The sequence below is a fragment of the Bos mutus genome, chromosome 7, assembly GCF_027580195.1.
Source record: "Bos mutus isolate GX-2022 chromosome 7, NWIPB_WYAK_1.1, whole genome shotgun sequence".
Taxonomy (NCBI): Eukaryota; Metazoa; Chordata; class Mammalia; order Artiodactyla; family Bovidae; genus Bos; species Bos mutus.
The window spans coordinates 71,672,682-71,700,028 of record NC_091623.1 but is presented as its reverse complement, the minus strand read 5'-3'; the positions used below and the strand labels follow the sequence as shown (position 1 = coordinate 71,700,028).

General features: G+C 35.9%; 1 protein-coding gene across 3 annotated transcripts in view; it reads left to right on the top strand.

The window, feature by feature from the left end:
* Positions 1-27,347, top strand: part of SRFBP1 (serum response factor binding protein 1) — a 68,956-nt gene that overhangs the window by 24,616 nt on the left and 16,993 nt on the right. For all 3 annotated transcript variants that reach the window (XR_011464800.1, XM_005894570.2, XM_070374091.1), the window contains 2 exons: positions 12,351-12,422; positions 27,247-27,328. Coding sequence is in view for 2 of the 3 variants with exons in the window: in XM_005894570.2 (XP_005894632.2) it covers positions 12,351-12,422; positions 27,247-27,328 (154 nt within the window). In the remaining variant the exon portion in view is untranslated. The remainder of the gene's footprint in view (positions 1-12,350; positions 12,423-27,246; positions 27,329-27,347) is intronic.

Sequence of the window (27,347 nt, the reverse complement as noted above, 5' to 3'; positions counted from 1 at the left end):
GTATCCAATCCTATGGACTTCCCTGCTGCCTAGTATGGTAAAGAATCTGCCTGCAGTGCAGGAGACCCAGATTTGATCCCTGTGTTGTGGAGATCCTTTGGAGAAGGGAGCAGCTATCCACTCCAGTAATCTTGCTTGGAAAATTTCATGGACAGAGGAGCCTGGCGGGCTGCAGTCCACGGTGTTGCAAAGAGTTGGACATGACTGAGTGACTAACAGTTTCAAACCAATCCTATAAATATTGCGTTTTTTCCTAAATGTAAATACCTGCAGTAAAGTTTAGTTTACAGATTAGGCACAGTAAGAGATTAATAGTAACTAATAATAAAATGGAACAACTTTAACAGTAGACTGTAATAAAAGTTATGTGAATGTTGATCTCTCTCCTTTATCAACCTCTTCAACTCTGCCAAAAATGTGGCAGAGGCTTCTTGATTGGCAAATGCAGCTTTCCAGTAATTTTTACAGTTTTCAGTCCAAACCTGTTACTGAATCTGTGTAATCGTCCCTTACTTGCAGTGAAGCTAGTGTCACCTGTTTCAGTAAGTCTCTGGCTGTGGTCTTCCTGTAGGCTCAGGGCTTTCTGGTGCAGCCCACGGCCATGACTTGAAATGTGTTTTGTGTTCCTGTTGTCCATCAACAAATTTAATACCTTTTCCATTTTAACTAGGCACTTATCCATGATTTTTGCAGTTTGAGGCTCAGCAGCAAAACTAGCTTGAATTTCTTTTTTTTTTTTCCGTGATAATTTCATGGATGGAAAATTTGTTCTTACTGTGGATCTTACCAACCTCAATATAGGATTTATTATTATTATTATTTTCAAGAACTTTCATGTTTTCACTTAAAGAAAGCACTTTACTGCTTCTCTTTAGCATATCCAAATTGCCAGTGTCACTGCTCCGAGGCTCTGTGATACCTCAGCACTCAGTCTAATAGGAATGGCTTCTGAATGACTAATGAGCATGAAACCTGGACAAACAGATGATTGATGTACCAGGCAGGACAGATCAGAATGGCACAAGATTTCATCACCCTACTCGAGTGATGGCTCATCATTTAAAATTTATGAATTGTTTATTTCTGGAATTTTTTATTTTTGAACTGCCGTTTACTGTGGGTAACTGAAACCGCAGAAACCAAAACCACAGATAAGGGGAGAGTACTGTACTATTAGTATATTAGTATAATATACTTTATATATTATATAAAGATCAGTAGAGTACTGATCTTTAGTATATTCTTTAGTAATGCTTTGAACTGGCTGCCAGCAAAAACCTGAAATTGGTAAAATTTTCTAATAGTAAACCTACTTTGTTTTGTTATATCATTCTCATAATAATCAACCTAAGTTAGCTTTTCCTGTTGTCTACCAGACCAGATCTAATTCCTTGTGGGTATTTAAAGGTTTTTATCAGTTGGTCTCTCTCTTCCTGATCATTTTTGTCTGCATATTACGGTTGGCGTTGTATCTCCTCCACGTACTTTGTACATTATCCTGTTTTTAAGTTTCATGGGCTTTATTGATAACAAGGCAGGATTCACCAACTCTTACATGCTCTTTACAAAACTAGAGCGAATCATTTTCACAGCCTTCACCGTCCTCTGTAACAGTGGTTTTACTGGAGGAGGCAGGGGATAAATGCACAAAGATTCATGCCTGGCATGTATATCATAATGGATGGGAGGTTTGGCCAATTTGAGAAAGGTTCCCAGTAATTTGAGTATCTTTTTATTTTCCCACCATTGAGAGCTACAACACTGAGGAGAAATTGCCCTGCTACTTCATCTTCATATGTATAGTTCTTAAGTGATAGTTTTTAACAGTCTGTATTTTAGTGTATCTTCCCTTGTGTTATGTCAGGTCATTTGCATGTTATTTTAAAAACTATACTCTTTCTGGTTATTTGTATTTTTAAACAGCGCCTGATATTTTGCACAATAGTAACATGTTTCAGATATTAATAACAGATCTATTACAGATAGATATTTGAAGAGGTAATAGCAAAGCGCACATCTATTATAAACAGATATTTGAAGAGGTAATAGCAAAGCACATATCTATTATAAACAGATATTTGAAGAGGTAATAGCAAAGCGCCATTAAATTTTTCTAATCAAAAGGAAGATAGATCTCTATCAAAGTTGTTTGGTATGTTTTGTTTCTTTTTCTTATTTTCTATCTAATGCTAATGTTTGAGATTTTATTGTTGAAGAATTTTGGATTTAAGAATTTGAATTTCAGTAGTTTTTTGAACTAAAATCAACAGTAAGTTGGTAACTTTTAAAATGCAGAAGGGTGTAATTCTAACAGTGAAGAAGAATAAACCATTTACATTATTTCCTGAAATTTTTAACAAGTTGGATTGATACTGTTTTTGTACCATTAACTAATTTGTGTCCTTGAGTCTGTTTCTTCACCTTAAAATTTGAAATAATTCCTGTCTGAACTATTTGCTGTAGGGATTAAATAAAATATGCCACATCAATGTTCCTAGTATGGTACTCTTTCAATTTTTCAAGATTTTGAATCTCTGTAGTCTTTTACTCCATATAATTTGCATGGATGAAATATTATTTGAGATAGCCATTGTCTTCAATACCATTTTTTTAAAGGTAGGCCAAAACTATTCAACGACAGAGTTCCTGAACCAGAGGTCTTTTGGAGACGTAGCATACCACACAGTCCATCATCATTGTCCATGTTGCATTATGACTTTAGACTAGTGCAGAAATCATTCTCATTCTTTTACTTTGTACCGTAGGATCCAAAAATGAAAGTTTTACCTGGTATGTTTAGAACTGTACTTTGCCTGAAGAGTTTGCACATTTTTATAATGACTTCAGAACCTTCCAGATGGCCAAAGCACTTTATTTCAGCTCAACAAAAATGTACTAGGTCTGTACTTTGTATGCCAAATACTGTACTAATTTACAGGTATATAGAAATCAGTATGGCATTTGCCCTTGAGAAACTTGGAGTCTGATGAGCGACATGGACATGTAAACAGTTTCAGTCCAGTGTATTGAATACAATACATCTACTGGTAGATGTCTTGGAGGAGCACCACTTAGTACTGCTTTGAGGACTCAAGAGAAACTTCCTGCCAGGTTCAATGCACGATACTGGATGCTTGGGGCTAGTGCACTGGGACAACCCAGAGGGATGGTATGGGGAGGGAGGAGGGTTCAGGATGGGGAGCACATGTATACCTGTGATGGATTCATTTTGATATTTGGCAAAACTAATACAATTATGTAAAGTTTAAAAATAAAATTAAATTAAAAAAAAAAAAGTGACTGTAACTTCACAGGTTACAGAATGGACACTTAAATTTATATGCCTTTATTGTGCTTGTTTTGAAAATTTGTAAAGGAAGTACTTGTAAGATCAAGAGTTATAAAGTTTTTAGATTATTTTACAAGTTTGCCTAAATGAAGTTATGTTATCTGTGATAGTGATTTAGATTCACATCTCAGTGTAGTCATGGATAAAGATTAATGGGGTCTTTTGTTTTTAACTTAGAAAATTGAAAAATAACAAATGTGAAGGAAAGACATAGTTCTAAGTGTACTCTCTTGTAGTTCCTTCAGCTCCTGAGCAGAAGCAGGGTTTACTAGCAGGTCTGGCATATATTATACCCAATACTGAGATAATAGATACTTAGTTTAGCAATTTATAATGCCTAATGGGTAAAAATAACTTCAGTATCTATTCTGTTAACAAGTATTTCTGAACATTTACCAAATGACATGCCCTTTTCTAGGTGCTTAAAAGACACCTGATGCTCCTCAAGTAAGAGGAGTGCTGAGGTCTGCTCATTAGATTTAGCAGTGTGGAGATTGGTGAAAACAAAAATGAGATTGATGGGGATAATCGTGCTAAAAGTCTGCTTGCAGTGGCTTTAAGAGAAAAAGAGAAAAATTGGCAAGTGTTATGATTAGGGTGGCTATATGACTAGATTTCCCTGGTGTTCTGGTAATCATCACTTGTCCCAGCATTATTTTTAATAGAGCCTCATTTCACTCTCAGATGGGTACTGGTTTAAACAGCTACTTATATGGTCAGTGTGGTTATGATTCTTTGCTGTCATTATTCTTTTGACACCCAAATTTGACCAGTAGTATCCTTTCTAAGCTACCTTTTATGAGTTTTTGAGAGAACCCAATTTTCTTTCCTGGCGTAACAGAACGTTGCATGGATTATACTTTTTTCTGCCTTAGATTCTATTCAGCCATGTCTCTAAGAAGCCTTGCTTCATTTCAGTGACACTCAGAAACAAAGAGTTGAAACATTAATAGATCTTGATTGGGGAGAAAGCGTGAGAAAGCCAGGTGACTGATAAGAGAAAGGCATTTTGCAATAAAAATTGTTAAAGCACGCAGCAAAGATACTGGGGTGGGAGAATAGGAAACTTATTCAGGGAATTCTATGTAAAGCTGAATGAATGCATATAAGACTTATGGAAAAAGAGTATTATAGTGTTAGAAGGAGGCACCGAGACCAGATAATGAAAGGATTTCAACACCAGAATAAAGGTTTTGGGCTTCTTTCTGTATTCAAGACAGTGACATAATGGTCCTTGGAATTACTGGTTGTGGAGGCAGGAAACTCAGTTACGTTATTATAACCCACACAATCCATAATGAAGTTCTGATTCTGTGGGTACAATAATGGTAATCCAAAGGAGGAACTAAATTCAACAGACACCACAGCAGAGTAGTGGAAAGGGGGATGGGAGCATAGCAGAGGCGTGACGAGGAGGCCCGCAGTATCAGATGACTCTGAGCTGTCTAACCTGAGTAGCAGAGGCTGGAGATGCCATTAAATGCTGTAGATAACACAGGGATAGGTGAAGGACAAAGACAGAGATGTTTTATTTGGAAAAATCCCTTGGCGATATGGTGACAGAGTGTAACCTTATTGAAGTTCCATCTGGTACTGTATTTAGGAGACAGTAGAACAGTATATAGGAAATAGGGTTTTTGTTGTCACTGAAGGGTAACCATAATGACATTCCCATCTGTGGAAAAGCATGAATTTGGATGTCAATAGCTCTCTCACGAGTTATTTCAGGTTCTTTATTTCAGAGAAATGCATTTATTGCTTCATTTCCAAATAGACAAAAAATACCTCCAAGAATCCAGACTTTTCTTGGCACCTTGTAAGTCCCTGGTATTAGAGATTAACCCCTCGTAATCTAAAATATCATGTTCCAGTTTTAATCACATTTTGGAAAGTACAAACATGTTTTATATTTTATTACATTAAAAGCCCAACCTTAATGAGAGTCTCTTGGAATTAAAAGCATCAGCTTGATTAATGCCTTCAAGTTATTTTTCGTCTTAGTGTCCCTCCCCACAGCCTGATACAGAATAGTTTGGTTGCAAACATACTTTGCCCACTCAGCCAGAGACAACATCACACTAGTTTTATGTTTAGTTATGACTCGGTATATTCATTTGTTCAAACAAAAGCCTTTGGAGAGAAAAAAAGACAAGGAGATAGCCAAATAATCAAAATTTGAGATTAGCTAATTCCCACCGAGTTTGCTGCATAGCATCTGGCACTGTAGAATAAGGAACTGAAATGTTCTGCTGGGTCTGGTTATTAGTGAATGGCTATCTTTAATGTGGGAAACTTGAGCAATGTTAGTTTAAATTAATGAGTTTCTTAAACTTTATTGGCTTCTCATTTTCTCTTTTTAAAATTGAATGGTTGAGGGTGCCCAAGGTTGAATGATTCACTGGAAGGATTCACAGGACTCAGGAAAAAAAAACAAAAAGCAACTTTTATACTCAGAATAACAGTTTATTTATATTCAAGGATACAGATTAAAATCAGCAAAAGAAAAAGGCCCCTAAGGGAAGTCTAGGAAAAATCAGACATAAGCCTGTAGATGCCCTCAGCCAGTATAGTATGGTTGCATGGACACACTCCTAGCAGAGATGTATGCCAACACTTGCAAAGTGTTGCCTACCAGGGAAGCTCACTTGAGCCTTGGTGTCAGGGGTTTTATTGGGAGCCAGTCACAGAGACATGAATCACCTGCATGACTCCTCCCTACTACGCAAACTCCAACTCCCCAGAGTGAAGACATAGTCACCATAAATCACATTACTAGGGTAAACTACCTGATCAGCTTGGTAAGCCTGTGGCCAAGGGCTCAGAACTTAATTCCTAGGAACTGGCCAAAGGCCAGTCCTGAAGAAGTTAGGCCTTCTCAGGAATGTGCAGTTGGAGCAGCCCACGCCTGCTGACTTTAACCCTTTCCTGCACAGGTGTAGAATTATGTGATAGCTGAAGTCCCTAATAATTATGATGTTTTATGAACAGATTAGTAACTCATATATTGTAGTTAATGTTTTATTTCATCTTTAAGAAGGCTTAGATAATCATAACTATTTGAAACTTGAAATAAAAGAAGTTATGCTGATGCTAGAAAACAAAGCTGAATTGAATGTCGAAAAACAAAAGAATGTGTGTCTTATACAAGTCAACACAAGCCCTGCTCACTAATGAATAAGCTTACAAGTCGGAAGATGAACATAAAGGAAATTAAGGAAGTGAACATTAAGGAAGTCTATGGAGGAAAAAATTACTTAAGCCCAGTTTCAGAAGCTTAAGTTCACTTAGCATTTGATTAGCAAATTATTGATATTTTTAATTTCTCTGGCACTTATGATAAATTTAAACATCTTTTTTTAGTGAAAAAATTTTGCAGCATTTTTGTACAGTTGTGTAAAATTGCTCAAGTTTTACTTGTCTTGTTTAATGTTAGTCTCTCACTCATTTTAAACTTGTTTAGTGAAGTATTCAATATTTAACACCTGTTACATAGTTGGCGGTATCTTTATTTTCCCATTGTTTTTTCTTGATCCATGGTTTTCTAATTGAGAATAGTTTTGCATTTTAATATTGTTATTCTTTTTCCCTTTTAATGTGCTTGGGTCATATTTAAAATTTCTTTGATTTAAAAGTGTTCAACATTTTCTTTTCATAAGTTGAAATATACCTGCTGCTGCTGCTAAGTCGCTTCAGTCGTGTCCGACTCTGTGCCACCCCATAGACGGCAGCCCACCAGGCTCCCCCGTCCCTGGGATTCTCCAGGCAAGCACACTGGAGTGGGCTGCCATTTCCTTCTCCCATGCATGAAAGTGAAAATTGAAAGTGAAGTCGCTCAGTCGTGCTCGACTCTTCGTGACCCCATGGACTGCAGCCTACCAGACTCCTCCATCCATGGGATTTTCCAGGAAAGAGTACTGGAGCGGGGTGCCATTGCCTTCTCCTTGAAATATACCTAGGCATTTTTTTTTCCCCCAGAGTCCATAATGTATGACTTTGGTATAAAATTTGCAAATTACCATCTGTAATAATGCATCTTGTTCTGCATTTAAAGTTGCAGAATTATTTGAAATGGTTAAATTCAATTTAAAGTAGAGAAAGCTCTAAAATTTAAGAAAAATACTTTTATCTGAAAAAAGATACTAGAATTAGTTTTATATAAAAGAAAGCTAAGTGTTCCTGTCTTAGTCATTTTACTTATCATTAACCCCAAATACTATAAATGGCATAGTGTAAAATTATCATATAAGCACTGAACTGATGTCTTTTCTTTCACATTTTTACCGGTATTTTCTTAACCATGTTGAGGGCTTCCCTGGTGGCTCAGACATTGAAGAGTCTGCCTGCAATGCATGAGACCTGAGTTTGATCCCTATGTCAGAAAGATCTCCTAGAAAAGGGAATGGCACAGTCTTCTTGCCTAGAGAATTCTATGGACAGAGGAGCCTGGTGGACTACAGTTCATGGGTTGCAAAGAGTTGGACACGATTGAGTGACTAACACTACGTTTAAGTCTAGTGCATGAGGGGATCACACAACCTTTCTACACTGAGTATGTATAATGTCTTTGGAATAGGAACAGAGCTGTTGTGTAAAAGTGTCTTTTCCTGGGTCTAGAAATGAATCTTAATTTTTGAGTTAGTATGAAGTCTTTTCTCAGAAAGAGCAGTCTTGTCTTTTATGGCACCTGCCTGGCTTATTAGCTAGTGTGGTTTCCTGGCCGTTCAAGATACAGCTATATGTTTCAGTGAGTTCTTAAGTAGTATTTAGCCTTTTCCTGCTATACATAAAAATTAAGGTAGTGTAGAATACTTTGGAGCATAATGTTCTACTTTGCAACATTCTAGTAGGTCCTAGTAGTTTTTTTTATAGTACTTGTCTTTGCTTTTCTAAAGAAAAAGCCCACATTGGCATCTAAAAATTCTTTGGAAATTCTGAATTTGCCTTTTCTGTTGATAAAAGACTTCACTGACCTCTCACTGAGGAATAAGCACTTTAAATTTCTTGTCCCTGGTCCATTTCTGTTGAATAAATGTGTCATTGTACTAGGATCAGATAGTCAAAGATGAATAAGAAACCATTCTCACCCTTGAAAAACTTACATTCTAGGCCCTTCATTTTATTTTCCCATCAAGAAAATGAAAAACAAGATTAACATAAACATAAATTATTCCCCAATGTTTTTATGTAGTTCCTCGGACCTTTTGACCAGATGGCTTACTGCCTAACCATGTTCAAGCTAGCTTCTTCCCATGTACTTGAAGTGGAAGTGTTCCCAAGATGCTGGTTAGATTATACTTCTATTTCTGAATAGCTAGCCTGAAAGCTGAAATTGTTGAAACTCTTTCATGACCAAGCTTCTAAATACCACTTGTCTTTTAGAGTTCTCTACTTTTTATCTAAATGAGGGCTTTTTGGAGTTTTATGTACAAAGCTTGCAATCTTACATGCTTTTCAAACTCTTATGGGAAGCCATTCATTTATAATGAAGAAAGTAGCTGAATGTCAGGTAAGGTACTATAGTCACAACTTCCCATCCCATTTGCTGCAGTAAAAAATTCCCATCATCCAAGGCATTCTTTGAAAACTGTGGATTACTTCAGATCTTGTATTAAAAAAATATTATACTATTCCCTGTAGCTTATATTACTGATCTGTTAGACCCTAGTGAATTTTGCTATAGCAACTGTCTTTCATAATCAATTTGAAGGATAATTTATTCTTACAATATGAGTAAATTGAGTTTTGTGGCTAGATTATAACCTATCATTAGAACTACTAAATCCAATCCAAGAATAATGAAAATAGTTTCTTAAGACTTCTTCCTTTAAACATATATTAGATATACTGAGTCAGAATAGATACAGATTTAGAATTTGGAGCAACAATTTGAAAGTCTTGGGAGTTTACCATGAATTTCACAAGTAGACTGCATAGCTGACTCTTAGAAGAATTGAGAAAGGCTGTCAGTTAGATTTCATCGTATCTTCTAAAAGGAATACTAACATTTGAGGTGCTGCTCTCCATTTGGAATAACATATCAAAGAGTCTTTTCTGAAAGGCAGTTCCTGATCTTTTCTGAATAAAACTGAAGGGAGGAAAGAATAAGTTCATAATTTATATATTTATAATTTATATTTTATTTTATTTTTATTTTATTACCAAGTGAACTGCTTGATTTATTAAATTCCTCAGTGTCTAATTAGGATAGTTCTGAACCAAAATTCCAGTTATGGCATAGCATTTCTATTTATACAGTGATACTTAAGCACCATTTAAAAATTTTGTATGATGTCATAGGAGATATGGTTATATTTAAAATTAAGTTAAAAATGAATTGACCCAAAACACTGAATTATGCTATTGTTGTTGTTCATTCACTGAGTCATGTCCAACTCTTTGCAACCCATGAACTGCAGAACACCAGGCTTCCTTGTTCTTCACTATCTCTGCGCGTTTTCTCAAAATGTGCATTGAGTCAGCGTTGCCATGCAACCATCTCATCCTTTGTCGCCCTCTTCTCCTCTTGCCGTCAGTCTTTCCCAGCATCATGGTCTTTTCCAGTGAGTCAGCTCTTTGCATCAGGTGGCCAAAGTGTTGGAGCTTCAGCTGCAGCATCAGTCCTTCCAATGATTATTCAGGACTGATTTCCTTTAGGATTGACTGGTTTGATCTCCTGCCTGTCCAAGGGACTCTCAAGAGTCTTCTCCAGCACCACAGTACAAAAGTGTCAGTTCATTAGTTCTCAGCCTTCTTTATGGTCCAACTCTCACATCCAGACACGACGACTGGAAAAACCATAGCTTTGACTATATGGACCTCTGTTGGCAAAGTGTTGTCTATGCTTTTTAATACACTGTCTAGGTTTGTCATAGCTATTATTCCAATTATTCTTTTAATTTTGTGGCTGCAGTCACCATCTGCATTGATTTTGGAGCCCAAGAAAATGAAAAATGAAAATGAAATCTGACACGGTTTCCACATTTTCCCCATCTATTTGCCAGGAAGTGATGGAACTGGATGCCATGTTCTTCATTTTTTGAATGTTGAATTTTAAACCAGCTTTTACACTCTCCTCTTTCACTTTCTTCAAAAGGCTCTTTAGTTCTTCACTTTCTGCCATTAAAGTGATATCATCTGTGTATCTGAGGTTGTTGATATTTCTCCCTACAATCTTAACTCCATCCAGCCTGGCATTTTGCATGATATACTGTGCATATAAGTTAAATAAGCACAGTGACAATTTACAGCCTTGACGTACTCATTTCCCAATTTGGAACCAGTCTATTGTTCCATATCCAGTTCCAACTGTTGCTGGTTGTCCTGCATACAGGTTTCTCAGGAGACAGGTAATATGGTCTGGTATTCTCATCTCATTAAGAATATTCCGGGAAAAAAAAAATATTCCACAGTTTGTTGTGATCCATAGTCAAAGGCTTTAGCATAGTCAGTGAAGCAGAAGTAGATGGGTTTTTTTTTTTTTGGAATTCCCTTGTTTTTTCTGTGATCCAGCATATTTTGGCAATTTGATCTCTTGTCCCTCTGCCTTTTCTAAATCCAGCTTGTTCATCTGGAAGACCTCGGTTCATGTACTTTTGAAGCCTAGTTTGAAGAATGTGGAGCATAATCTTGCTGTCATGTGAAATGATTGCAGTTGTATGGAAATTTGAACATTCTTTGGCATTGCCTTTCTTTGGAATTGGAATGAAAGCTGACCTTTTCCAGTCCTGTGCCCATTGCTAAGTTTTTCAATTTGCTGGCATAATGGATGCAGCACTTTAACAGCATCATCTTTTAAGATTTGAAATAGATCAGCTGGAATTCTATTACCTCCACTATCCTTGTTCATAGTAATGCTTCCTAAGGCCCACGTGACTTCATACTCCACAATGTCTGACTAGGTGAGTGATTATTTGTGGTTATCTGGGTCATTAAGAGGTTTTTTGTACAGTTCTTCTGTGTATTTTTGCACCTTTTCTTAATCTCTTATGCTTCTGTTAGGTCCTTGCCAGTTTTATCCTTTAATGTGCCTATCTTTATATGAAATATTCCCTTGATATCTCCAATTTTCTTAAAGAGATCTCTAGTCTTTCACATTTTATTGTTTTCCTCTATTTCTTTGCATTGGTCACTTAAGAAGGCTTTCTTACCTCTCCTTGCTGTTCTCTGGAACTCTTCATTCAGTTGGGTATATGTTTTCTCCTTTGCCTTTCACTTCTCTTCTTATCTCTCAGTGGTTATCTCAGGCAACCACTTTGACTTCTTGAATTTCTTTTTTCTTGGGGATGATTTTGGTCATCACCTCCTGTTCAGTGTTATGAACCTCCGTCCATAGTTATTCATCCACTCTGTCTACCAGATCTAGTCCCTTGAATCTATTCATTATCTCCACTGTATAAGTGTAAGCAATTTGATTTAGGTCATACCTGAATAAGCTTGTGGTTTTCCCTGCTTTCTTCAATTTGAGCCTGAATTTTACAATAAGGAGCTGATGATCTTAGCCACAGTTAGCTCCAGGTCTTGTTTTTCTGAGTGTATAGAGCTTCTCCATCTTCAATTGCATAGAATAGAATCAGTCTGATTTTGGTACTGATGATTCCTTAGTGGAATGCATATCAAACTTAAACTCTGAAAGAAGCTTGTAGAAGGATATATAATAAAATTATAATTATGTAAACATTGCCAGTAATTTTATTTACTTTTCTTTGTTTTTCTGTGTTTCTTAGTTTTCTAAAATAAAAGATTTATCCTTTCCAGAGTAGAAGAATATTTGTGGTTTAGATTTTTTTTAAATCAAGGATTAAAATTAAGTATTTCTCTGTAAATATCAGCTTTTCTTTATAAATTGATAGAATTTCCAGTGTCCTGAAATATCATTAAAATAAGTAGTAATTTCTTTAAATAACAGAGTCCTTGAAAGCAAAACACAGGAAGAAATTCAACTCATAATATAATGACAGTTTAAAGTTAGGGTCATAACTAAAATTAATTTATTCTTTTACAGGAGTTGAAACCTGATGTAGTAACTAAATCTGCTCTTGGTGAAGATATCAACTTTGAAAAAATCTGCAAAAAGGTAATTTTGCAGTAAGTTGTATTTCTTTGGGGAATAGTTCCATATTTATATTCTTGACCTCATTTTTTCTTTTAACTTTTTTTCCTTGAATAAACCAGTTACTATTAGTGTATGATGATTTTCTCTATTTGAGCTCTACTGTTGCTACCAAAAAAATTTTTATGATAATTAATGAATTTTACTTTATTCTTATATCACACCTCCAGAGACCTTAAAAGGTATGTTGACGTTAATGTGGCATTTGTGTGCTAGACTGCAATTAGTCTGTTAATTTTATTATTTAGAACACAGATTTTTTATTTTTTCCGCATACTAGTTTTTATAAATATTTAATCTCTGCATTTATCCTATGGAAATTATTTCTACCCCCTTTTTATAAGTAAGGAAACTGAAGCTCGGAAAGTAAGAAGTGAGCTAAGTAAGAGTACACCACTGTTACGTTCAGTTACTTACATGGACTTTTACACAGAGCTTCTACCCCTTGCATTTGCTACACTTGCTTCTTGCTTTTCCCTCTTTTTCATTTCTGCCCACTTTTCTGAAGCCTACATAACAGTTCCACCAGGGAACAGTTTTGAATTAACTGATTTTTGTAACTATTGATTTTCTGTTTTCACTTTTATTCATGTTTGCTGTAATCTGTATTATTTCCTCCTCTTGCATCTGTGTATACTTGCTCTTTCCTCTGGTTTCTTAATTTAGAAGCTTAAATTACTAATTTAGACATTTCTCTTTTTTTCTAATATAAACATTTAATGCAATAAAATTCCCTCTAAGCACTGCTTTAGCTACATCTTATATATATGATATGTTGTATTTTATTTTCTTTTATTTTAAAATGTTTTAAATTTCTCTTGAAACTTCACCTTTAACCTATGGTTTAATTAGATGGATATTGTTTAATTTCTGAACAATTAGAGGGTTTGGGGTATCTTTTTGTTTTCTTTATGATCCATGAGCATAGTTTTTATGATTATTATTCTTTTAACTTTAGTATTTATGTTACTTGTTCAAAGTATGGCTTATCTTGGTGAATATTTCATGTGTACTTGAAAGCAATATTATTATATTGAGATCAGTGGCCTGTAAATGTCATTTAAGTCAAACTGATTGATGGTGTTGTACAGATGATATACAGCTTTACTGACTTTCTGCCTGCTTGTTTTATTGATTACTAGGAGAGATGTATTGGAATCTACAACTATAAATGGCGGTTTTCCTATTACAGCTTTAAGAAGAAAAATACTCTTAACTCCACATTTATGTACACTAGTACTCATTTCTCTGCAATTAATTGATATTAGACATTAGAATTTTAAAACATTTTATTGTAAGAAGGGCAGAAAATGAAAGGTTGTTGTATGTTTGAGGAAAGGGAACGTTTGTTTTTGTTGTTATGGTCCTTGTCAGGAAAGCGACACCAAAAAGTCAGGAGCATGATTTTACAGCTTCCTTATTTTGATTCTACCTGATTCTGCAGTAAATATTCTTACTTCATAGCATTCATTCATAGAGAGGAAAAAAATTTAGTTCTGTGATACTTTTTTACTTGGTGTATATGTTTCTGACAAAACAATGACATGTTAAATAGAATAGTGGTAATTGTATAAAAATATGATAGAATGTATTTGTTTTCTCTTGAGAGTTTAAAAAAATAATAATTTAAGGTTTTTACCAGAATAAATTTTTTTCATTTTCTGGTTGCTGCACCCTAAAAGTATCTCAGTAATATTTAATTTATGATGGGAATAAAAACCAATTTCTTTTTGTTGCCTAATATCATGTTTCCATTTAAATTTCAGCACTGAAGCTTGACAGTATTTTTTAATTGGAACTTGAAAATATCCAAAATAATATATCTTGGTCTTTTTTTCTTTGAACTTTTCAGTGTGATTATTTTCACTTGGAAGGTTATTGTTAGTTAATGTATGTGTAGTGTTTGTAAAATCAGGTTTCTTTAGCGCATCTTATTACATTTACAACCTTTTGTTTAACCTTCCAGTGTGTGAAATGTGATCCTAAAAATGGGGAAATGCGTCTGTATTCGCTTATCATTTATATTTTCTAAATAGTAAATACATTTGCATATCACTAGATTTATAGTCATGAGATGTATCATAAACATGTAGAAAGTTGGGCTCAAACTGGAATGTTGTCAAGCAAAAAAAAAAAAAAATTCATTACATTTCTGCCCTTTCGGTACCTTCCTCCAAATGAAAGGAAGGAAAGGGAGGTGGAGAAGGACAAAGGAAGACAGTTCTGTTTTATAGTTCTTGATGGAACCCTTGACGATTTAGAGCCAAGGGAAATTGCCTTGCTTAAGAATGGTTTCAGATTCCTCCTGAGCTATTTGATTTCAACTATTTTGTTACTGTTTTATTTCACTTATGATATTCTTCCCATTGAATTAATATTCTCCTGTATCAAAATATGTTAATAAATTAGCTGAGTGTCATGGAGAGAAGACTGGTTTGCCACAGGAAGGGAAGTTAATTAAAGATGACCAAAGAGGTAGTATAAGGCTATTACATAGAGCTTATACATTTGAAGCTGTCTGACCATCAGAATAGAGCAGAACAAGCTGATGTGTGTAACTCCTTAGAGCTCGCTTAGTTCTTCCATATACATTAGTATCTCAGTTGATCTTACAACATTGATTTCAAGTGAAAACATTCATGTGTGTACATGCATGTGTGTACATGTGTGTAGTAATACTAGTAGTATCTTCATTTTCCAAATTCAGAAATGGTTAGAAAGATTAAGTAGCCAGTTAATATTTGTATGAGAGTTTTAAAACTATAGAGTTTGGGCACTAGAACTGTGACATTTCCAGACAATTATTGCCAGAATTTCAAGGACTTCTCAAGTCCAAATGTCTATTATATGCAGAACAGTTGGCCAGGCACTATGTAAAAAAGGAAGGGAATAGAACATAGTTATTTTAAAGGATTCAGTTCAGTTCAGTCGCTCAGTTGTGTCCAACTCTTTGCAACCCCATAAATCGCAGTACACCAGGCCTCCCTGTCCATCACCAACTCCCGGAGTTCACTCAGACTCATGTCCATCGAGTCAGTGATGCCATCCAGCCATCTCATCCTCTGTCGTCCCCTTCTCCTCCTGCCCCCAATCCCTCCCAGCATCAGAATCTTTTCCAATGAGTCAACTCTTCGCATGAGGTGGCCAAAGTACTGGAGTTTCAGCTTTAGCATCATTCCTTCCAAAGAAATCCCAGGGCTGATCTCCTTCAGAATGGACTGGTTGGATCTCCTTGCAGTCCAAGGGACTCTCAAGAGTCTTCTCCAACACCACAGTTCAAAAGCATCAATTCTTTGGTGCTCAGCTTTCTTCACAGTCCAACTCTCACATCCATACATGACCACTGGAAAAACCATAGCCTTGACTAGATGGACCTTTCTTGGCAAAGTAATGTCTCTGCTTTTCAATATGCTATCTAGGTTGGTCATAACTTTTCTTCTAAGCAGTATGCATCTTTTAATTTCATGGCTGCAGTCACCATCTGCAGTGATACTGGAGCCCCAAAAAATAAAGTCTGACACTGTTTCCACTGTTTCCCCATCTATTTCCCATGAAGTGATGGGACCAGATGCCATGATCTTTGTTTTCTGAATGTTGATTTTAAAGGATAAGAGGAAGCAAATTAATATTTGCTAACATCTGCTAGTAGCTGACTTGTTAGATACTTTATATACATTAGCTTTCTCATTAAGATGATAATAATCTCATTTAACAGATGAGACAGTGGGCCCAGAAAGGTCAAAATATACCTGTGATCAATCAGTAGGAAATGTTAGATCCAAGGTTTAGACAAGCAAAGTCTCTGCCTGCAAAATGAAATTTTAGGACAAAAGGATAGAATAAGTGTCTATATATAAAAGCATTTTGGAATCATGGGATTTTAAGAGTTTAATGAATACAGAAAAATCTCCTGTTCTCCTAAATGTGGACTCTAAGCCCTTTACTTGTCACAATTCTTCTGATTCAGCTAAGAGGACTGTTTCTTATTATATTTCTAAATTTTTAATAAATACAAATATGAATGTGTTGACTTCTATCTTTAGGTAAAACCTAGAATTGAAGTCGAGTTAATGTTAAAAGTACTGCTACTAGCTTTCTACCTGTACGAGTTCCTTTGGTCAGTTTGATTTTTATTTTTAACTGATGAAAGATTGCTTTACTATGATGTTTACAGCACATGGCAATCTATTCATGCTGCTTATGGCAGAAACCAACACTTCATCGTGTATATATATACACCCTCCCTCTTGAGCCTCCCTCCACTCACTCTAACCCATCCCTCTAGGTCATCACAGAGCACCAGGCTGAGCTCCCTGTATTTATAGCATTTCCCATTAACTGTTTTACACATGATAGTATGATACACATACAAGACAACAAGCGTGGACACCAGTCTGTTCTGTACTAGGTAAAAAGTATCATTTTTCTAGATTCCACGTATGTGTGTTAATATATGGTACTTGTTTTTCTCTTTCTGGCTTACTTTACTGGTATAAGAGGCTCTAGGTTCATCCACCTCACTACAACTGACTCAAATTTGTTCCCTTTTATGGCTGAGGAATGTTTCATTGTATTTATGTACCACATCTTTTTTATCCATTCATCTGTCGATGGATATCTAGCTTGGGTCCATGTCCTAGCTATTATAAATACTGTTGCAGTGAACATTGGGATACATGTGTATTTTAGAATTGTGTTTTCCTCAGGGTATATGCCCAGTAGTGGATTTGCTGGGACATATGGTAGATTTATTTATAGTTTTTTAAGGAGTGTCCATACTGTTTCCAATAATGCAGGAGAATTCCCTTTTCTCCACACCGTCTCCAGTATTGATTGTAGATATTTTGGTGATGACCATTCTGACTGGTGTGAGGTGATGCCTCATTGTAGTTTTGATTTGCATTTCTCTAATAATAAGTGATGTTGAGCATCTTTTCATGTGTTTATTAGCCACCTCTATTGGGGGCAGGAGGAGAAGGGGATGACAGAGGATGAGATGGCTGGATGGCATCACTGACTTCGATGGACGTGAGTCTCAGTGAACTCCGGGAGTTGGTGATGGACAGGGAGGCCTGGCGTGCCGCGATTCATGGGGTCACAAAGAGTCGGACACAACTGAGCGACTGATCTGATCTGATGTGATCTGATATTTTCTTTGTGGAGAAATGTCTGTTTAGGTCTTCTGCCCATTTTTGATTGGGCTGTTAGTTTTTCTGATGTTGAGCTGTATGAGCTGCTTATATATTTTGGAGACTAATCCTTTGTCAGTTGCTTCATTTGCAGTTTTTTTCTCCCATTTTGAGAGTTGTCTTTTCATCTTGTTTATGGCTTTCTTTGCTATGCAAAAGCTTTATTTTTTACTTTTATTTAAGTTTTATTAGGTCCCATTTGTTTATTTTTGTTTTTATTTCCATTAATCAGGGAGGTGGGTCAGAGAGAATATTGCTGTGATTTATGTCAGAGAGTACTGCCTGTGTTTTCCTCTAAGAGCGTTATAGTTTCTAGTCTTAACATTTAAGTCTTTAATCCATTTTGAGTTTATATTTGTGTGTGTTGTTAGGAAATGTTCTAATTTTATTCTTTTACATGTAGCTAACCAGTTTTCCCAGCACCACTCATTGAAGAGATTTTCTTTTTCCATTGTATATTTTTGCCTCCTTTGTCAAAAATAAGGTGCCCAGGTATACATGAGTTTATCCCTGGGATTTCTGTCTTATTTCATTGGTGTATATTTCTGTTTTTGTGCCAGTACCATACTGTCTTGGATGACTGTAGCTTTGTAGTTTAGTCTGAAGTCAGGGAAGTTGATACCTCCAGCTTGGTTTTCTTTCTCATGATTGCTTTGGCTGTTTGTCGTCTTTTGTGTTTCCATATAAATGGTGAAATGTTTAGTTCTAGTTCTGTGGAAAATGTCATTGATAATTTGATAGGAATTGCATTGATTTGTAGATTGCTTTGGGTAGTACAGTCATTTTGACAGTATTGATTCTTCCAATCCAAGAATATGGTCGAGTTCTCCATCTGTGTCGTCATTGGTTTCCTTTATCAGTGTCTTATTCTGCATGCAGGTCTTTTGTCTCTTTAGGTAGGTTTATTCCTAGGTATTTTATTCTTTTTGTTGCAATGGTGAATGAGATTGTTTCCTTAATTTCTCTTTCTGATTTTTCATTGTTAGTGTACAGAAACGCAAGGGATTTCTGTGTATTGATTTTATATGCTACGACTTTACTAAATTCATTGATTAGCTCTAGTAGTTGTTTTGTGGTATTTTTAGGGTTTTCTATGTGTAGTATCATGTCATCTGCAAACAGTGAGAGTTTTACTTGTTTTCCAACCTGGATTCCTTTATTTCTTTTTCTCCTTTAATTGCTGTGGCTAGTGACAACCCACTCATGTACTCTTGCCTGGAAAATCCCATGGACAGAGGAGCCTGGTAGGCTGCAGTCCATGGGGTCGCTAAGAGTCGGATATGACTGAGCGTCTTCACTTTTCACTTTTCACTTTCATGCATTGGAGAAGGAAATGGCAATCCACTCCAGTGTTCTTGCCTGGAGAATCCCAGGGACAGGGGAGCCTTGTGGGCTGCCGTCTATGGGGTCGCATAGAGTCAGACATGACTGAAGCGACTTAGCAGCAGCAGCAGGACTTCCAAAACTATACTGAATAATAGTGGTAAGTGTTCCTGATCTTAGAGAAAAAGCTTTTAGTTTTTCACTGTTGAGAGTAATGTTTGCTGTGGGTTTCTTGTGTATGGCCTTTATTATGTTGAGGTAAAAAGTTCCTCTTGCAAATTTTCTGGAGAGGTTTTTTTAAATTATTATTATTATTATTATTATAAATGGGTGCTGAATTTTGTCAGAAGCTTTCTCTGCATCTATTGAGATGATCATATGGTTTTTATTTTTCAGTTTGTTAATATGGTGTATCACTTTGATTTACTTGCATATATTGAAGAATCCTTGCATCCCTTGGGTAAACCCCACTTGATAATGGTGTTTGTTCCTTTCAATGTGTTGTTGGATTCTGTCTGCCAGAACTTTGCTGAGGATTTTTGCATCTATGTTCATCAGTGATATCGGCCTGTAGTTTTCCTTTTCTGTGATATCATTGTCTGGTTTTGATATCAGGATGGTGATGGCCTCATAGACTGAGTTTGGGAGTTTTCCTCCTTCTGCAATTTTTTAGAACAGTTTGAGCAGAGATAGGTGTTAGTTCTTCTCTAAGGCAACAACATTTCAAAGGAATGAACATTGCATGTAAGAGAGCTGTTCCACTTTTAGACTCTTGTTTATATTTACATGTACATTCTCAAAATTCTTTTCAAAATTGAGCGCCAAATGCTTTGTGTTCACAGAAATACCCATATGCCAAAATAAAATTTTTCCATTCCAAGATGAGGTGTTTTCCCTTTTTGATTTAATTTATTAGAAATGGAAGAAACTGGAGGTGTGTGAAAACCACAGTTTCCTGAGAATGCTCCAAGGCAAACACTGTGTCAACTTCAAATAAGGAAAATTGTGGTTTCCTGCATATCTCCCAATATTGTGATGACTGTTTCTTGCAGGTGTGGAAGAAAGATTAACAAATCTCTATTTGTTAATAGAGATTGTTTAGGCTTTTAAGCTTCAAAATATTTTTATTTGAATTTAAGATGTTTGACTATATTTTAATTCTTCTATAAACCTCCACAACATTTTCAGTCTCTCCTGTGAAGTTTATCACGTTCTGCTTTGGATTAGTTATTTGTGCATTTGTTTTAAACTTTTAAATTAGTGAAAGATTCTGAGCCTCAAGAGATGATATTTGTATCCTTATGTGTAAGATTTCACCTTCACATAATAAAGCATACTTACGTATCAGTCATTCAGTTGAGTCACATCTGACTCTTTGAGACCCCATGGACTGCAGCACCCCAGGCCTCCCTGTCCATCAGCAACACCCAGAGCTTGCTCAAACTCATGTCCATCAAGTTGATGATGCCATCCAACCATCTCATCCTCTGTCATCCCCTTCTCCTCCTGCCTTCAGTCTTTCTCAGCATCAGGTGGCCTAAGTATTGGAGTTTCAGCTTCAACATCAGACCTTCCAATGAATATTCAGGACTGATTTCCTTTAGGATGGGCTGGTTGGTTCTCTTTACAGTCCATGGGACGCTCGAGTCTTCGCCAACACCATAGTGCAAAAGCATCAATTCTTTGGTGCTTAGTTTTCTCTATAGTCCAACTCTCACATCCATGATGACTGGAAAAACCATAGCTTTGATTAGATGGACTTTTGTTGGCAAAGTAATGTCTCTGCTTTTTAATATACTGTCTAGGTTGGTCATAGCTTTTCTTTCAAGGAGCAAGATTCTTTTAATTTCATGGCTGCGGTCACCATCTGCAGTGATTGGGGAGCCCAAGAAAATAAAGTCTGTCACAATTTTCATTGTTTCTCCATCTATTTGCTGTGAAGTGATGGGACCGGATGGCCTGATCTTACTTTTTTGAATGTTGAGTTTTAAGCCAGCTTTTTCACTCTCCTCTTTCAGTTTCATCAAGAGGCTCTTTAGTTCCTCTTCACTTTCTGCCTTAAGTGTGGTGTCATCTGTATATCAGAGGTTATTCATATTTCTCCAAGCAATCTTGATTCCAGTTTGTGCTTTATCCGGCCTGGCATTTTGCATGATGTACTCTGCATATAAGTTAAATAAGCAGGGTGACAATTTACAGCCTTGTCGTACTCCTTTCCCAGTTTGGAACCAGTCTGTTATTCCATCTTCAGTTCTAACTGTTGCTTCTTAACCTGCATACAGATTTCTCAGGAGGCAGGGGTAAGGTAATCTGGTATTCCCATCTCTTGAAGAATTTTCCAGAGTTTGTTGTGGTCTATACAGTCAAAGGCTTTATCATAGTCAACAAAGCAGATGTTTTTCTGGAATTCTCTTGCTTTTTCGATGATCCAGTGGATGTTGGCAATTTCATCTCTGGTTCCTCTGCCTTTTCTAAATTGAGCTTGAACATCTGGAATTCACGGTTCACATACAGTTGAAGCCTGGCTTGGAGAATTTTGAGCATTACTTTGTTCTAGTGTACGTGTTTTGTTAGCTGTATCTATTTATATATAGATATCTGTAAATATAAAGAGGGAGAAACTTAAGTGAGGAAGGAAAAGGGATGGGAAAGAAGTAAGGAAGTTAGATAAAGAATTGGAAGTCCCTTATTTCAGGGACTGTTGTACTTACTCTTGTGAGTTCCTACACTTAACCTCAGTGCCTTAAGGAAAATGTAGACATCTCTTATTGCAGCACAGACCCCAAACACTGCCAAAGGTATGAACTTAGCCCACTTGATTAATAAGCCTCTTTTTGTTTTTACGTTTATATTTAATTTCTTTACAAAAAGATTTGAGGGTGTCTTGGAATTGGGTCACAAAATGACCCAATTTGAAATAGTTGAGAGAAAAGCTTGTTGAGAATACTAGATTGAATTTAGAAACCTGACTTTGAGTTCTCACTTGTTCCTAACTGGCTAAGTGGTCTTGAAATCAAGTCAATACTGTTAATTTAATTGTTGATAAAATCTGTGATCTCTATTCTGTTTACTTCTTTAATCTCTTGTTAAAATTTGAACTTAAAAAATTAAATAAATGCTTTCTAATTGCTTTCTTAAGAATAAAGTTAAAGAAAAGTTTAAAGTGTTAAATTTGACAATTTTTTACTTAGAGAATTTTATGAATTTATTTAAATGTTTGCTCTAATATATAAAATTTGATATTTTTAACTAAGACTTTATCCAAATCAAACATTTTAAGAACTGCTGGCATACATTGAGGATATTGGGTGTTCAATTTCAGACCACCTCAGTAAAGCAAATAACCACAATAAAAGAGTACACAAATTTTTGGTTTCCCAGTGCATGTAAAAGTCATGTTTGTACTACTGTAGACGATGAAGTGTATAATAGCATTATGTCTAAAAAATGTACATACCTTTATTTAAAAATACTTCATTGCCGAAAAGTACTAGCCATCATCTGAGTCTTCAGCAAGTTGTATTCTTTTTGCTGGTGGAGGGTCTTACCTTGAAATTTATGACTGCTGACTGATCAGGGTGGTGGTTGCTGAATTTTGGTACTTTAATAATGTTCTCCCTTCATTTTTTTTTTCTGAAAGAGTTTGAAAGGATTGGCATTAGAGAAACCATTGATTAGAGAAACCATTAGAGAAACTCATTCGTCTCCTTATGTTTTTTTAAGCAGAATTGTATTCCTACCAGTGGAGTACTGTTTCTCCTAGCTACTGTTAAGGACATGGACACTGCCTTATAGTACTGGACACTGCCTCAACAAGCCAACTTCCTCTGTCCATGAAATTCTCCAGGCAAGAATACTGGAGTGGGTTGCCATGCCCTTCTCCAGGGAATCTTCCTGACCCAGGGAGCAAACCTGGCTCTCCCACATTGCATTCTTTACCATCTGAGCCACCAGCGCTTGTCATCACACACTAGCTGTTTGCTAGGAAGCACAAAGAATGAGAATTCATTATATATCTTTATTTTAAAGTAATTACTCATCAACAGTGTACTTTCAGAAGAATAATAAAAATTTTATTTGCTGATATCATTGTTTTCTTTAAAAACACAAATTGCATATAATCACAAAACCTAAAGCTGTGATATAGGTAATTCTACTTATTGTTATGTAATCATACCTGATTAGTAACTACTTAGTTTTATAGACCCGTGTAACTTGTCAACTCGAGCCTTAATGTTTTTGTTTGAATTCACCGTTTACGTTTGGGTGCATAAGCAATATACTGTATAACTCCAATTGTGACAACTAGTGTGAATGCCAACCCTAGGATTATGGAATACAATGACTCTTTTTTACTCAATCTCACTTCTTAATAACCTGGTATTCTTCCCAAATAAGTCCACCGCAAAGGTTGCAGCGTAAAAATACAGTTAAACAATATGTAACAAATAAGAATAACTCTTCATTTATTAGAAGTCATATGTAATTATACAATTTTAAATCATATTCTAGGGCTCTTTTTTAATTTAAATAAAATTTACTGAAATTGGATCACTAAGTTAGATTACTCTGAGATATTTTCCAGAGAACAGAAGTAGCATTGCTAAGTAAATTCAAAGTAAAGTGATTTTTATCAAGGTGGTGTTACTTAGTGTCTACACTCGATATGCATGTACTACCACTGTTCTTTTAAACTTTTTCTGACTAACTGGAAAGATGCAGCTAGCTCTGGAAAGAAAAACGCCCAGGTCGTTAAAACTCTTTGCAAGTTGTCAAAACAGAGATTTGGAAACAGTAATAAATATAGCTTTGAACAATTATACATGAATACATTAGTCAAAATCTATTTTGGATTCCCAGAACTTCTTATCTAAAACATGTGAAATTAACTCACATGATAAAAATAGTTACTTTCTAGTTTTTCTGCTTTACAGATACAGTTGTTCATATATCATCAGGAATTTTCTTTTAAGTGAATTGAATTTTTAGTAGCTACCCAGGGAAAATGTAATTTGCACCCCACTCCAGTACTCCTGCCTGGAAAATCCCATGGACGGAGGAGCCTGGTAGGCTGCAGTCCATAGGGTCACTAAGAGTTGGACACGACTGAGCGACTTCACTTTCACTTTGCACTTTCATGCATTGGAGAAGGAAATGGCAACCCACTCCAATGTTCTTGGCTGGAGAATCCCAGGGACGGGGGAGCCTGGTGGCCTGCCATCTATGGGGTCAAACAGAGTCGGACACGACTGAAGCAGCTTAGCAGCAGCAGCAGCAGTCCTGAGGATTAAGAATAGTGCCTCTGCATTGAACACCAAATTGTTTCTACTAAGCCAGAATATCTTAGTATATCACAGTTCAGGAAACACATTTACTGCATTTAGGGCTATAACCCATTGCCTCAATTTGGCAGCAAAACTGTCAGGGCAGTGTTTTTGTTTTAAATTCAAGTTTTAGACATCATGAGCTCGCTTTAAAAAAAAATGTTTTTTCTGTTTTTATCAGTTTTTGGTTGATCCCCGCTGAAGATTCTTCTTGCATGTAATATAGAGTGACATTAACTCTTTCCATAAAGGACCATATTGTAAATATTTTAGGCTTTCTAGGCCTTACAGTCTTTGTCACAACTACTGAACAATACAACGGTGACATAGTGCAGCCATAGATGAATGAATTTGGTTTTATGTTCTAATAAAACTTTATTTTTAAAAGCAGATAGCAGGTGAGAAACTGGCACATGAGTTAGTTTGCCAGCCACTGATTTTGAAAATCAAATACTTCTACAAGATTTGTGTGTGTGTGTGTGTGAGAGAGAGAGAGAGAGAGAGAGAAATGACAGTTCTCTATTGGTCATCCCCCACCTTCAGTTACAGTTGATTCTTATGGAATTTACCCCCACATCAATATGTTTATATTAATACATTTTAAGCACTAGCTATTGACTTCCTGCTGTGGTTTACAAGGATTTAGATCTCTTTCCTCCTTCAGCCTCTGTGTCATATATGTACCCTCTTTATCTCTTCTGTCTTCCTAATATGCTTGGGTCAGATTTAGATGAGGTGAACATTTAGTGATTATGTTACTTTGGCTATGAGTCATTTAGTGAATGTTTATTACTTTTGTTTTTCTGTATAATATTTCTACTTATAGTTTATAATTATTATGCTTATTTTGTTGATTGTGTACTCTATGTAAAACCAAATTCCTCATTGGTTTTTGAAATCTCTTCTCAAGATATTTAATAACACTAGGTATTCTAAATATAAATCTAAATCCCCTGTCACCATCCTGGGCATTTCTTTGGCCTGAATTTCCTATTTCTCATATCCATGCCTTCCTCACTCTTTTTGTTTCCTTCCTCATTTTAGTGGAGCCAGTAGCTTCTTCCAGCTTGGCTTGTGGGAGGCTACCTCCAACCTTTACTTCAGTGTTATTCTCTTGCTGTCTACTGTGTCTCTGTATCCACGTGTCTTCCTTATAGGGACACCAGTCATAATAGATTTAAGCCCCATCCTAAACCAGTATGCTGTCCTCTTAATTATATCTGCAATGCCCTTGTTCCTATTTCCAACTAGGATCACGTTTGCAGTTTCTTGTTAGGTATCAAACTTGAGGATAATACCATTTGACCCAAGATAAAAACCGTAATTAGGCAGCAAGTGATCCTAGCACAGGATTTGCATCAGGTCTAAAGTTGTTTTCTGAGTGATTTTTACCTAGATAAATTCTCCATACAGAATAGATTTCAAGCTACTATCTTGCTTTCGCTTAGGTACTCATCTGTGTTTATGACTGGGAGGAAAAATAGCCTTATTGGGCTATTAACAATAGGGTAAATATAAAGATGTTTAAAGCTGATAGCTCTGCTCTCACACACTAGTGAAATTTTTACATGCTTCAGGGAGTGTTTATTGAATACCAACTATTATCAGTTATTGTTTTAGGCACTAGGTCTACAGGAATGTGGAAGACAGAGTCCCTGCCTCTTGTGATGTGAAGTAAATGGTGATGAAAAGTGTTGTGTTAATTCAGATAACATTTGAGCAGAGACCTGAATACAATGAAATGATCAGCCAAGTAGAGAAGAACTTGCAAAGGATAGCTTAAGCATCAGAAGGCAGTAAAGCTTTCAAAAGAACCCATAAGGAAGTAGCATGATCTGGTTACATTTAAACTTCACTGTAACTGCTATATGGAAAACAGTCTGTGGAAGAACAAAAGCCAATGGAGAATGACTAGTTATGGGCTTATTGCTTTGGTCCAGGTGAGAGGTGTTGGTGATTTGGTCAAAGGAAGTAAGTAGAAATGGTGATTAGTGACTGGTTCTGGATAGATTTTGCAGATGAAATGACAGGATTTGCTGAAGGATTTATTGTGAGCTGTGAAAAAAGGAGAAACGTAATGGAAGAATCATGAGTTTTAACCCTTAACCAACAGAAAAATTAAACTTATATCTAATAAGATGGGAAAAGGTTTAAAGTTTCAGGAGAAAATCACAGAATTTTCTTTTAACATGTCAAGTAGGTAGTTGGATATATGAGTCTGGAGATCAAGTTAGAGCTTGAGGTAGAAATTTGGAAGTTTCAACCACAGATAATATTTATTTAAAGTAGTCTGAACTATGAATTTTCTCAATGAATAAATACTATGTATGTGTGTGTCTGTATGTTTGTGTATGTGTGTACACATACACACACACACACATATCATTATATGTATATAATCCCATTCGGTCATCATCAAACATCTACAAAGTGTTGGCTATAAGCCAGGCACTGGTGAAAAGTTCTGAGAATGAAATAGTGGTATTAGTCATTCAACATAAAAATATATAGTATTTGGTAACTTTAGGTCTCTAGTAAATGGAACTTCAGGCGTTATATTAGTCATGGATTATCACCCAGCTTAGTACTAATATGTTACTTGATTCGTTCATGTTATTTTAGTATTCTATACTAGATTTTTAAACTCTTTGACTGCAGGATCTATATTACATTTTTTAAAATATCACACATGATGCCTACCACAATTCTGGAATAATATTAATTACTCAAAGAATATTTGTTAATTGATTACATAATTATAACTGTCAAGAACAGTAGTATTTTTTTCAGCATGTTATCTTTAGAATGCATTATATAGGTGAGTTACCTAGTTAGAATATTAACAAATTTCTGTTCCCTAACTCTTAACTTTTAAAAATTATGAGTTGCATTTTATTCACTTCTTAGTAGTGTTAGTTTTTATTCCCATGTGTTTATTATTTCAATTTGCAGCCTGATTCGACTGCTGCTGAAAGAGCAATTGCTAGACTAGCAGTGCACCCTCTTCTGAAGAAAAAAATAGATGTGCTGAAAGGTATGAATTAAATGACTTA